Below are 13,888 nucleotides of genomic sequence, written 5' to 3' on the forward strand. Positions count from 1 at the left end.
AGGATGATGAGCGTTGCAGCGTAAACTGCTGCAAACGAAGTCGTGAAATGAGACATGGCTAATAAAGATGAACTGCTAATCGGACAGCACGTAAGCGACTATTTCGAGAAATTCAGAATTCTGATAGAGACTTTGTTCATTTGCAAAGCCGGTAGAAGGCATAGTAATATACTCGGCGTCTTCGTACGACTAATACCGAAGCGCGCGAAAATGACTAGGGAGAATCTCCAACAAGTGCCTTTTACGACAGAGATTACGGATTTGCAGTTCGAAAATGACTAGCGAGACTCTCCCTAGGGGTGCCTGTACGACACGGATGAAAATGACTAGCGAGTTTCTCCCTACGGGTGCTTGTACGACAATGAAAATGACTAGCGGACGTAAGAAAGGCGGGGGCATTGAAGGGTGATTGGCAGCCCTGCCTACTGCAATGGCACTGCATCCCGCGCGAGCCGCGATGGGGTTTGCCCTAGCGGTCGCGCTGGATGAAATTTTTGATAATCTTGAAGATATGTTCAATGCTCAGTGGCAGAGATTGAGCGTGTGGGCCGACGCGGCGCGGCCCATGCCGCCGGAAGTGCGGCCGACTTGCCGTTTCGCGGGTGGCTTCAGCCCTGATACTACAATGGGTTACATATTGGCTATGTAAGCGGTCGTGAGGGGTCGAGCAACACGAGCGGCGTTGTCCTTGTTCATTTTTATAATATAAGGCAGCGGTGTGACTAGAAATTCAGTCGGAGTGCAAAGCGCGCACAATTTGTCAAGTATGTGGTCTTTATAAGCGATTGGGCTTGGCCGTTTGTTATAACTCGCGAAATTGGCGACGCATTTCAAGTAACGGTACGAGGGGTCAGCGTTTGACGAAATTGACCCCCCCCCCCCTGCCCCGCCCGGCCGTCAGGGCGATGGATTCAGGGCGATGACCTGGATCCACTTCGCCTTGCACTTTTTGATACAGGGCGATGGATGACGTACAACAAAGGTCACACTTGGCAAGAGAACATAAGCCTGCCAAGTGAAGACAATTTAGTATTTCTTTAATGAATAAAAGGAATGAAATGCTGCTAAAACATCCAGTGTTGGAAAACGTAGGTGGCGCCGCAACGCTCACCCTCTGATCCGCACAAAGCCTTGAGGAATCATAAGACATGATTGGATGGCGTCCCAGTAGCTTAAGTACTCAGTCCATTGCTGGCACAGCAAGCTGACGTATGGATGCGCGGGAAGCCCATGACCCAATCTCTTGCCGTTTCGGACATAGGGACCATATAGGCTTAAAATCAATGAAGAATGTTGGAACAAGCCGTTGATTTGCTTGTTGTAAGCAAGGGGTGCGGCTTTACACAAAGAGGCTTTACAAGAATGGAGTGGGAGTCATGCACATGGGCGCCCTTGCATGGCATAAGGAATGCGAAACATAGGTTGATAACGTTCGCTGTATGAATGTTGGTAAGATATTGTTCAGGTTTGGTGGTGTTTAGTAGGTCCATTACCTGGCCATCGGGGTTGCGCGAGCTTCTAACCCAACCCTGACGAGGCCAACGAGTGGATCATCTATTCAGTATACCATCCTCGTTCGCTGCTGAACTTTGCTCGTGGGTCCGTTTTCGTGTCCTTGTCGTTTTACGTGGTCTGGAGAGAATTTTAGCGATGAAGAGATAGGATCCTTTCCTAGATTTATGATCCTCATGATCGAACTATACGTTTCAGGGCCTGTGTAAATGATTCTGCCATGCGTCGTGAGTTCTGGTAGATATGCATGTCTGGTATTACCGGTGAGCTAACCCACGAACGCAGAATCGGAGTTTCCCACATGCAGCTAGCTTCTGCAATGGGACATGATGAATATTGAATGCAACATGTATTCGCGTCTTATCACGAATGCATAAAAAGACGCACGCGATACGTCACGTCTGTAAAAGGACGCACGCTACTAGCGAGCGTGCTCATCGCTATCAAAGGATGCCGCACATAGGGAGCCTTCGCTATCCACATCCGCTTCTTTGAAAGCGTGACGCTGGCATTAAGCCTATACGGTCCCTATGTCCGAAACGGCAAGAGATTGGGTAATGGGCTTCCCGCGCATCCATACGTCAGCTTGCTGTGCCAGCAATGGACTGGGACGCCATCCAATCATGTCTTATGATTCCTCAAGGCATTAGGTGGGTCAGAGGGTGAGCATTGCGGCGTCACCTACGTTTTCCAACACTGGATGTTTTAGCAGCATTTCATTCCGTTTATTCATTAAAGAAATACTGAATTGTTTTCAGTTGGCAGGCTTATGTTCTCTTGCCAAGTGTGACCTTTGTTGTACGTCATCCATCGCCCTGTATCAAAAAGTGCAAGGCGAAGTGGATCCAGGTCATCGCCCTGAATCCATCGCCCTGACGGCCGGGCGGGCCGGGCGGGCCCCCCTGGTCACTTTAGACTTTTCGTACCGTTACCTGAATTGCGTCGCCAACTTCGCGAGTTATAACAAACAGCCAAGCCCAATCGCTTATAAAGACCACATATTTGAAAATTGTGCGCGCTTTGCACTCCGACCGAATTTCTAGTCACACCGCTGCAGTTTATCTTGGAAAATGAACAAGGACAACGCCGCTCGTGTTGCTCGCCCGCGCACGACCGCTTAAATAGCCAATATGTAACCCATTGTAGTATCGGGGCTGAAGCCATCCGCGAAATGGCAAGTCGGCCGCACTTCCGGCGGCATGGGCCGCGCCGCGTCGGCCCACACGCTGAAGCACTGCCATTGAGAATTGAGCATATCCTCAAGGTTGTCAAAAATTTCATCCATAGCGGCCGCTAGGGCAAACGCCATCGCGGCTCGCGCGGGATGCAGTGCCATTCAGAGGTCGGCAAATCCGGTGGGTCCTGCGGGTCCGTAACACAGTACCCGCAGCCGAAATTCGGCTTAAGGCCCCTGCTGCGGGACCCAAATGACCAAAATTCGACCGAAAGACGTGATTGAAGCCTCTATTGCGGCCCGTAGGGCCGCACGCTGGACTCGAACTCTGTGTTTGACTTTGTAAAAGAATGTCACGACCACCTCTACACAATTCGGTGACGGTTATCACTGATGAATTATTACATCTCTAGCGTCTGTACCGATGACTTGCAGCTGCCGCAGCACTTGACTTGGTCAATTGTGGACTTTGGCATACCAGATATTGGTCCCATGTGGCCTATCCTATACATAATCTTCATCATATTGCTTGTATTTTCAGCATACTTTTAACTGCTGACCGCGGCATGTCGGCGGCATCTCGCCGGGGAACGAAGGAAACGCGTGCAGAAATTTCCAGCGGTTGACAACGCACGTTGGCCGGCACGCTGACCGGTCGTAAAGCCACTGCTGATCCCCCAGCAACATATATTGAGGCGGAAGAGCCTTACTTGGGCCATCGGGCAGCGCCAGTGAAGCTCCAGGTCTACTTTTCCCAGCACCACCACCTCCCACTTCCAGAAACGCCAGCACCGTGGCCCTTCCTCCACAGAAGAAAAGGCGCACTCAAGCCAACACTGCCGCCACCGGTCCCACTCAGCAGCCAGCACCTCTCCTGCCTGCCACCCCCAACACCACCGCTCCCGAACAGCAGCCGGCAATACGCCTGCCCCCCGCCACTCCCAATGCCACCGCCAACCCGCAACGGAAGCGCACCAAGTCCACCAATAAGATCGATGCCGTTGGTGTCCCCCCGGGGTTTGAGCGGCCTCATAATCCCAACGAGGACATTGTTTGGCTGACTGACGCTTGTGGTGGTGATTTCAAGAGCTGGGCCTATGCACTCCAGGGCTCGACGACGGTCATCTGCTTTTTTTGTGACACACATAAGGAGAGTAACGCCACCATTTCCCACACGAACTGGGATCGCTCAGCTTACACCCGGCACGAGGCCTCCTACTCCCACAAAGCGGCTGTAGACCAGTACACGCAAGATCCGCAGCAACAGCAAACTGACAAGCACCTGGCCATGACCGAGGTTGCCGACAATCCCTTGTTGGCTCTGTTTTGTGGTGCATACATGGTCCTGTACCAAGCCATGCCTTTCACTCACTTCCCAACGATCTGTGAATACATGGACTGGCTTAAAGTACCAAACATCACCGGCTTAAGTTCAACGAGGGTCTTTTTGTGAAGCTGAGTATGTCGGGTCCTTGAAGAAGGAGGATGCAATATTGAAGGGGGCAATGGCCAAGTACAAGTCCTCCACTAGGATGCACCTCTACACGCACATCACCGATAAGGTCGAGAATATCCTTCACGACCCGCACTTCAACCGCATGCGGTCGGCGATGAATAGCTCGGGGGCGATGCTAACTTCATGGCGCAAGAACTTGCTTTGCAACGACCCCTTGTTCCCCCCCTGTAAAACGATCGGCCTGCAATGTGTACGGAACGTGGAGGTTTATTGACCGAAATTATGCCCTCCCGCAGCCGTAGAAACCGATTTGCCGACCTCTGGTGCCATTGCACTAGGCAGGGCTGCCAATAACCCGTAAATTATACTTCGCGATTCTAAGGGGATGTGCTGAAGTTTTGGCCATTGAAAGACATAAAATGGAGATGGTTTATACAGCTCGCGCCAACGAACACAACGTCGTCGTAATGTTCCATGTGAACTGGGTGACTTTTTCAGGCCCACTTTTCCAAAAAAGTTGACTAGTTAAAAGCAACAACGTTTCTTTAACTATGCAGGCTGGTGGACTGTGTCGCCCGTTCATTTGGCATTATGTAAATGTGTGACCTCTGTCGGCAGTCACAGTTTCCATCTACCATACTATGCCCGCTTTGCGCAAAATTTAAGCTATCAAGAAAAGCATTATTTAACTCAATTGGTGTTCCTGACCGCGCCGTAGTTCGTTAGCCAACTTCCACTCCGGGGCATAGGCACTCCGGGAAAGAGGGGGGGAGAGGCTGGGAGATATGTCCTGCTTATCGGGTTGTACTTCATAGCCGCGAAAGCCCCTGGTATTTATGGCATTGGAGGTCTCTGCTTCGCTGCAGGTGTGGGCGTTGAACCTTTAGGGTGCATTTCCAGTGCGGATTAAGGCCAGGGATTAGGGCATGGAAGTCCTTGGTACGAGCTTACCACATGGTTTTGTTCCATAAGGGAACCAAAGGTTGAAAATGGAGTGCATAGCTTGGAAACACCTATCTGTTTCCCAGGAAACAGGGTCGTTTCCCCGGAAAAGCCCTCGTAGTACGGAAAACTCTTTTCACATCAAATTTGAAGCCAAAAATTATTGGAAACTGCTTTCCGAGCATCTCCTATTGACTCAGTATCCATGGAATACCCAATCTGTAAGGTTTTGCAGTTCGTTAGCGCGCGCTTCTGAGACCATGTCGTAACTTCGGAGTGAGGTTATGGCGCGCTAATATGACTATTTAAGCGGACCATTTCATGAACATTGTAAGTCCAAGTTGAAATTGAAAGCCCGATCTTCTGTGTTTACGCAAGTATATCGGCCAGTAAAGTCAGCTTGCACTTCTATTTGCGACACTACCTGCGACGAATTCGCTACAGCTGATTATTATTTGCTAGCACACGTCAACAACCAATAGAATGGACAGGAGCCACCTGCACAGGGGGTCTAAGCCGGCTATGGGAGACACCCCATGTTCATCGCCACGCAGCTGTCAAACAGCTTTGTAACGGCGCTAACACTAGTTCCAGTCGCGGTCGCTATGACAGGAAGTGCGGCGGTGCGGCCGTCCGAGTTGGCTTTCTTGCCAAAGATGTTCGGCTTCAGGAATGCAAGTAGGGACATAATTGCGACCAATACTGAGTAGAAGGTTGCTAGGCTCCAGTTCTGGATTTCTGGAATGCCTTGGGTAAGATGAATCAGCTCGTCGATAAAGCGGATCGCCATTGTTAACAGATACCGAAGGGAAATGAACCCTAGATATGTTTTCAAAGTTTACACAAGTAAGAAGACCGCTCAGCTGAAAGAACGGGAAGTTCGGAAGTACGGAAAGCGCGTTTCCGTGGAAAGGGTCTTTTCCCTTGAAAACGGCCTATCCTTTCCAGGGAAACCAGTAGGTGTTTCCGAGCTACCTAGTGTGAAAAGGCGAGGTAAGTTTGCTAACAACTTAGCCGTTTGAGTAAATATCGATGGAGGACAGAGGGTTAATTCCTGACCTTAATCCGCACTGGAAATGCACCCTTATACTGGATTCACATGCTACGTTACGTTGCGAAAACTTTTTTGGAAAAGTGGGCCTGAAAAAGTCACCCAGTTCACATGGGACATTACGACGACGTTGTGTTCGTTGGCGCGAGCTGTGTAAACCATCTCCATTTTATGTCTTTCAATGGCCAAAACTTCAGCACATCCCCTTAGAATCGCAATATATAATTGACGGGTTATTGGCAGCCCTGCCTACAGCAATGGCACTGCATCCCGCGCGAGCCGCGATGGCGTTTGCCCTAGCGGCCGCTATGGATGTAATTTTTGACAACCTTGAGGATATGTTCAATTCTCAATGGCAGTGCTTGCGCGTTTGGGCCGACGCGGCGCGGCCCATGCCGCCGGAAGTGCGGCCGACTTGCCATTTCGCGGATGGCTTCAGCCCTGATACTACAATGGGTTACATATTGGCTATGTAAGCGGTCGTGAGCGGTCGAGCAACACGAGTGGCGTTGTCCTTGTTCATTTTCCAAAATAAACTGCAGCGGTGTGACTAGAAATTCGGTCGGAGTGCAAAGCGCGCACAATTTGTCAAATATGTGGTCTTTATAAGCGATTGTGCTTGGCCATTTGTTATAACTCGCGAAATTGGCGATGCAATTCAGGTAACGGTACGAGGGGTCAGCGTTTGACGAAATTCAACCCCCCCCCCTCGGTCACTTTAGACTTTTCGTCCACTTTACCGGTAACGTACCGTTACCATGTCCGAACCGACCACTTTTCCCAAAAAGTCTTAACGTAACGTAGCATGTGAACTGGCTAAAAACCCTAAACCCTAAAAACCCTAAACCCTAAAACCCTAAAAACCCTAAAACCCTAGCTCACCTCTCTCAAACGTAGAAACGTGCGTTTTATCTTTGACCGCCCCACAGTCGAATCTGTAGATGCTCGAATCAAGATGTTTAAACGCGGTATCCTGCTCAAAATCTTCCTATTGTGTCATATGGCACGATACTGCAGGGTGTGCAGCTTCGTCAGCCTGCTTTTTATGATTCCAGTTTTACAGGGTATTTACAGGTTATATTAAATAGCGACTAATATGCAACTTTCACCTTTTTCGATGGCTCGCCGTGTGGCCCATACCCTCTTCATCAAAGAGGCGACGGGTTCTTCTGAGATATTGGATGAAGCTATTCTTCTTTTGCAACGGACATTCCATCGTTTATGGTTTCATTTACGGTGGGAAAATGAACAAAAAGAGATTTGGTGGCGTCTCGCGGTTGATGGGGTGCCTATGTTAGGAAATTCCCATCTTAGGATGTCGCGCCCAACGATATGTGGTTGTGGAGGTTATCCAATAGGTTCAGTGGGAGGTGTATCCCCTCGCTATCATCATTTCTGGGCCTGTCCGGTGGCACAGGCAATAGCAGATCAACTTACTCTTTCAATAGGATTGCCAGTCTCAAGGGAGCAACTTTGGCTTATCCAAGCCCCACAATCAGTGCAACAATGTGTTTGGGATGTTGTGGCTCTTGCTGCGGTGTCAGCCATGGAGCATGGGAGACGTTATATGGCTGCAAACATGAAAACCAACCCGGCACTGTTATCTGGTCCTTCCCTTACGGAAGAAGCAATTTGTCGAGTTATTGTTGATTTTTGGGGCCGCATTCAGGGTTTCGCAGCTTTAGGAATTCCACGCTAAGGTTGGGATTCCGTTGGCGCACATCACCCCTTCTTGAGAATTATATCTGGCAAATTGCTATGTTCGCGAGAGCGGTTACCGATGAGAGGTTAATTATCTGAGATGATAATCTTTTGGTATATTAGTCTCTACTGCAGTGCACGGCCAGCTGGCCCGATGGCTCTACTCTTCGGGAGTCTGGAGCCCACTGTAACAACCACAACAAAAATTCTTAAGGCCTGGGATTAGCGCTGGGATTAAGGCCGTACAAAGGGCGATGCATACTTTCTATGTGATTCTGAAGCTAAAATTGTTAAGTTCTGAACTAGTTTGGGCATTAGGAATTGATTCAGTATTAGATATGAACAGGAAGCGCACTCTTCTCGCCGTTCATCTCTTCATCACCTTTTGAGCAACCCAAAACAGGAATTGCTTATTTGAGATCATATATATGGAACTACCTAGAAATTAACGTCAGACATGGCGCCGTGAATGCTAATCCAGATACGGAAAGTTACTACCTGGCTCGAGCCAGGTAATAACTTTTTTGTCACAGGTTGCCAGGTAAACACATGGGCATCAAGTTCAGTTTATGTTCTTTCCTAATCTCTTGCTAGCTCCCGCTAATCTTCTGATTAGAGAACACGGTGTCCTGAGGAATTTCTTAATCCCCGGCTAATCCTGCCTAATCCCGGTGGGATTTCCACTGCCGGGATTAGCGCAGGGATTAACGCTAATCCCTGGCCTTAATCCGCACTGGAAATACACCCTTAAAGTTCAAAAAATCTCACGCTTGGCTCAGCAAATCATGCAAGCGATAAGAAACTAGTTAAATACATTAATAGAAAGTAAAAGTTCTTTAAAAAAATCGCGTAAAGGGGCTCTGTACGCGAAAAGCCGTAGGGCCCAGTGGAAACGCCTCGGACACTAAGTCCGCATTAGTGGCACACTTGTTATCAGGGCCTCAGACCTGCAGATAACTTTCAAACTGGACATTAACTTCCAGCGGGAAAATTCATAATCAGCCATTTTCCTTCCTCAAGGTCCTTCGTTGATTTTTGTATTTTCCTTTATCCACAGCCGCAAATAGCCCGCTGACCAGTGGAATTCACAGCAGAACCGGTCGAATTGCCCACATTCCGGCAATTAGCCGACCAAACTGTAATGATTTGCGCATTAAATTATACCCACGCTTACTATAACAATGGTTTGGTGCCTTAATAGCAACCTGTCGTATGGTTCCGGGGCGCTTAGTGGAAACACCTGTAGACACCTGTCCACTAGCCACACACTATGTCCACGTTAAAGATAATGTCCAAAAGTTAGTGTGCGGCCTAGTGGAAATACCCTGTTACTTTAGTTCATCATGTGCCTGCTGTAGAATTGGATATTTTTGATGTGTGTTGTTGTTGTTGTTGTTACATGGTCGTGGGTGCGTTCCCCGTACCTGCAAACCACCTTAGTACGAGCCGAGGGCTCAAGGGCTGCCAAATCGCCTATAAGCACCATCCTACCTCGCACTTCCAACGAGACAAGTGACGAAGTATACTAACGACCAAAGGGAACGATAGAGTTGCGGTGAGACCATATGCATCCTTGCCAGGCATTCAGGTTCCCACTTCATAGCGTCCTTCATATGTTCGAAGCGTGGAAAGCCCATATCAGATCTGATTTCGTCGTACACCGGACAGTCCAGCAAAATGTGCTTCTCATCCTCGATATGGCTATCAGTGCCGCAGCAAGGGCATACTCGCTCCTCCCTAAGTATATAACACCGTCCCTTACACGTTCTGTTAGCCGCCAATGCCCAACAGCAAAGCCTAAACTGCATAAGCTTGCGGTTCGCTGAACGCGGGATAAACATTGTGATATGCGGAAGCACCTCCTTCCTGCCCGCTTGCTCGGCCGCCAGACCCATCCAATGCTTATACTTCGCCATGTGAATTCCTGGTTGCTTGCCGTCTGACGGGTACACGTCAGGCTGGACATCTAAACGCGTATGCTTCCAACCACTCACTAATTGGTCCTTGAACTCCAAAACCACACCTTCTGGCATTGGCCTGTTCATCAGCCACTCCACTCGTTCGTCTACCTCGTGTAGCCCTTGCGGGGCCTCTTTCCATACGTCGTGCCCCCAAAAACATAGAAAACGGAGGAGTAGTGTCCCCCATCCGGCCCCTTCGGGGTTGGAGAGGGATTCTGCGACCTCCTGTCGTAAAACGTGGTATGCCACAGACCCACGCTGTAAACGGACATGGTTCCAAAACCTCACAACCTGCTTGAGAACGTGGTAGTGTAGGGGTAGCTGCGATAGCTCTGTGAACAGGAGGCGGTGTGTTGGTCTGGCAGCTCCTACAAGTTGCCGCATGAAAGATATCTGAAGCTGCACTGCTCTGTCCTTTAGGCATGCCTCGAAGGGCCCCTCTGTAAGGTTATTCGCATCACTCCGCTTCCTGAGCCTGTCCGAGACCTCAGCTAGCATAAACGGCCCCCACGCCTGACAACTTGATGTGTGTGTGTGCTTGTTACATGGTTGGGGGTGCGTGACCCCATACCTGTAAGACTACCCATACGAGCCGAAGGCCCAAGGGCAATACCACAACGCCTAAAAGCCACGGAGGAAAGGAAAACACCGCACATCCGCCCAGACTAGCGTCCAAAGGGGGTAATTGAGTTTCGGTGAGCCCACATACATTTCAACATCCTCGACAGAAGAGGAGGGTAGGATCCGGGCTGGAATTAGGGAGGAGCTCTGTCGCAGAATTAGCCTGGATTTTATTCCTGACAAAAGAATTGGTCTGCCGAGGTCTGGAATTGTTCTGGCGGACTCGCCGGAGGTATTCGAATTGCGCTGTGGAGCCTCGGAATTGGGCTGTGCTGGGCCTGAATTGGCCTGTCCGGGTGTCGAATTGGCCTAACAGGGTGCCGAATTGGCCTAACAGGGTATTGAATTAGCCTGACAGGGTATCGAATTGGCCTGTTCGGGGTGTCAAATTGGCCTGACAGGGTATCGACTTAGCGTGTTCAGGGTGTCGAATTGGCTGTCAATTTGGCAGGATTGGCTCGGGCTGGCATCCAAAAGCACATGACTTTTAAGGAATTTACAGAAAACTTTGCAAGGGGACCGCTTACAAGTGCCTCATGTGCGTATTAGTTTCGATCCCACGACATGGCGTGGGAAAACTTGCACACCTGGTTACCGTACTCTGGCACTACTACTACTACTACCGGCGGCAAGCACTCAGGGCCACAATTGCAATACCCAGTCAAGTCAGTCGCTGAGGCCCCACTGTTTTCCTACCACACTTCATCGGCAGTTTGTCCAGTTTATCCCACAACACTCCTATGCATGAATAGGTTCGGGTGGAAACAATGACAAATCTCTGATACACCGCTAAACTCAGTACCACGAGCTACGTTGAAAACAAATGAAAATGCAGATGTCTGCCGAGAAGAATATGTTCGCCATATGCAATCTATGCCTTAATCCATCGAGCTCTCCGTTGGGTGGGGCATGGCCCATGAAGTCGCCCCCGGTATTCCGCCCATGCAACCAAACACTGACACAAAACGTTGCACGCCTGGGCCCATGTAAACCACGACACTTCCGTGTGGATTGGCTACCCGCGCTCCCCATGTCAGGGGTCCTCCCTCCTGCTGTTGACTCCCGGATTGCCCACGCACAAACGCCAAACGTTGGCGCAGAAAACAGACAGGCCATTGTAGTATGGCATCAAACCACGCATAATCCACAGCGGCTTTCAGCAGCAGTACTGCTTGGTGAATGCGACCGGCCGTGTACTGCCAGTCTTAGCACCGATGAACCACCCCCTGATGCAGCCGCTGATGCAGCAGGCATATGGGTCTACACCGCCGAGCTCTGACCAGTTTGTTTTGAACTCGCCTACACAGGGTTGTAAAACAAGGGGGGCATTTCTGTTATCATATGGTATGATGTTTCATAGACGTCGGTATGTATAACATTATGCAATTGGGTGGGGTGAGGTGAGGTGGGTTCCTCCTTTCTAGGTTGCCCACTCTTCCCTGCCACACATCTCATGTCGCCACTTACCAGTAGCACCACGCGACTTGACGCGGGGTGGCACATCCTCTGCTTCGGTGATGGCGGCTGGTGCATTCATCGGGACCACAGTTCCGCCGCGTCCTCGACGGTGCCAGTCTCCGCGTCCCTGTGTCCCTGATCCTCCACGGCCCCCTCCGATGCCGTTTTGATCTTGAACAAGAGGGATTTCGCGTCCGAGACGGTAAGGCCCGGTACATTCCCTCTCAGTGCCATGGCGGCGCGAAGCGGGGATAGCTGGAAATCCTCTGCAATGAAGGACACATTGTCTTTCAAAACACCGTTCGCAAAGTTTCCGGTTGTTCTCGGCACGGCACGGGGACATCGCCGCCCCACGTCTCTGGCACGGACTCGCGCTTTTCTCTCTGTGATCAATCTCTCACCTCGGAACAGTTCCCGTGCTTCACCAACGGAGTAGACGCCGAGATCTTCTTCGAATTGACGACGCACAGCATCCACCCGTTCATCGTCCCCGTCTAGCACATCGTGGAGACACGTCGCGAGAGCCGCGACATCAGACTATAGACGCAGCAGAGAATTAAATAAACCCCGAGTGAAGGCGAATGGCTGCAAGTGCACCATGGCGCATTTGCATGGTTGGAAGCCACAACGCAAGAAAAGACATACCGCGTCATTTGGACTTCGTGTCAGCTGGTCTCGAGGGTCTCCATCTTCCGCAGTGTCCTCCAGGGCGACATCTATAGCGGCCATTTACTCGCCACTCCTACCCGAAAGTAACCTATCTTCTATGTAATCAACGCTAAACGCTGAAGTTGGGTAGGAATGTAATACTATTGTAAGATTATCGACTGTGACATGCTTGCAACCCATACTTACATGCGCACCAAACTCTTGTTGTACGGAAGCGTGGTGTATGCATTAATGCATGACAGTGCGCGGCGCTGGAAGTGCTTTTGGTATACTTATACATCTCTATGCCGTTGTTGTGCAATATCTAAGGCGTGTTCCTTTTAAAAAGCTGAAGGTATTTAGACAGTAGGGAAGCATTTCTAAAAATCTCGGTAAACCATTGTAATAAGTATGCCAGTTTATATTATCACCATAGGTTCTTGTGTCGAACGGTGCTAAATGAACCATGGTGCATGCATGGAAGTATTCGGGGCGGAGAAGTCTCAGGCCTCTGCTATGGAAGTCCTGGAGAAACGTCAGCTTGATTGCAGAGTCTGTGGACGCCAGCACACGATTAACTCGTGTTGCTGTGGCCACCCAGCGCCATGCACGGTCCTGTACCCACAATTTTGTGTTCAGGCGCTTTGTGGCTTCGATGGATCTAGCTGTGGAGTTAAGTATGCGTCCTTCGCAGCCGTCGCACCGGCAGTGTTGGATACGGATGCCGGTATGCCATGTTTTCAGACCTGTTGTCGCAGCGCGGGCTTCGAAGCACGGCGCCGTTGCCCGGTCCGTTACCCATGCCGGGCGCCCGTCCAGCGCGCCCCGCCTTCCTGCAACAACTAGCCGAGCGTCGGCGCCGTGTTATCGGTGGGATGTCGTGCCCTGGACTGCGCGACGAATGTTACGCCTGCCTATACGGCTGTTCCCAGGCGGGTGTGTTGGGGCCGCGGGACATTGAGGCCGCCATCATGGACACGGGCGGCGATGCAGGGCGCGCGCTAGCCTGGTACCCCGGGTTGTTGATGGCATGGCGGTTTGATAAGGTCAGTGCATGTGGGTCGGGCAAAGGCAAGGCTAGCGTGTTGGTCTGCCTGACAAATGTTAACCCACATGGGAATCCTGACATGGCGCCACAGGCGGATACATTCTTCCGGGAGAATCAGCTTCCAGCATACTACGGCGAAATCGACTCCATCCGGTCCGTTGTCTGCAGTTTCTCCTCCGCAGCTGTACGGCCGTGTGCCGCGTGTCTGGCCCTCAACAGAAATCACCAATTGAAGCGTTCAGCCGACGCTGCTTCACTGCGAGTCGCTGCGACACAGCGAGTCGCGACAGACCCAAGTGTCATGTCCCCTCCGTCG

The 13,888-nt window shown here is 50.6% G+C and overlaps 3 protein-coding genes across 3 annotated transcripts in view; 2 read left to right on the forward strand and 1 right to left on the reverse strand.

Moving 5' to 3' along the window:
• Nucleotides 1-1,759: 1,759 nt before the first annotated feature.
• On the forward strand, nt 1,760-4,139 carry VOLCADRAFT_99112 (uncharacterized protein; the record flags this gene model as incomplete). Its single annotated transcript, XM_002957894.1, has 3 exons — nt 1,760-1,775; nt 2,800-2,867; nt 3,597-4,139. The coding sequence occupies 3 exons, from the start codon at nt 1,760-1,762 to the stop codon at nt 4,137-4,139; spliced, it is 627 nt and encodes a 208-aa protein (XP_002957940.1).
• Nucleotides 4,140-12,033: 7,894 nt separating this feature from the next.
• On the reverse strand, nt 12,034-12,708 carry VOLCADRAFT_107889 (uncharacterized protein; the record flags this gene model as incomplete). Its single annotated transcript, XM_002957923.1, has 2 exons — nt 12,522-12,708; nt 12,034-12,413 (listed from the first exon to the last, which is right to left on the reverse strand). Coding segments are annotated over exons 1-2 (462 nt in total), but the record flags the coding sequence as incomplete, so codon positions are not given.
• A 108-nt stretch (nt 12,709-12,816) lies between these two features.
• VOLCADRAFT_107890 (uncharacterized protein) overlaps nt 12,817-13,888 on the forward strand; it is a 2,976-nt gene continuing 1,904 nt past the window's right edge. The window contains exons 1-5 of the mRNA XM_002957895.1: nt 12,817-13,059; nt 13,126-13,313; nt 13,457-13,570; nt 13,664-13,725; nt 13,755-13,884. Coding sequence (XP_002957941.1) covers nt 12,984-13,059; nt 13,126-13,313; nt 13,457-13,570; nt 13,664-13,725; nt 13,755-13,884 — 570 coding nt within the window. The 5' untranslated portion in view covers nt 12,817-12,983. The remainder of the gene's footprint in view (nt 13,060-13,125; nt 13,314-13,456; nt 13,571-13,663; nt 13,726-13,754; nt 13,885-13,888) is intronic.

Source organism: Volvox carteri (assembly GCF_000143455.1).
Source record: "Volvox carteri f. nagariensis unplaced genomic scaffold VOLCAscaffold_82, whole genome shotgun sequence".
Lineage (NCBI taxonomy): Eukaryota > Viridiplantae > Chlorophyta > Chlorophyceae > Chlamydomonadales > Volvocaceae > Volvox > Volvox carteri.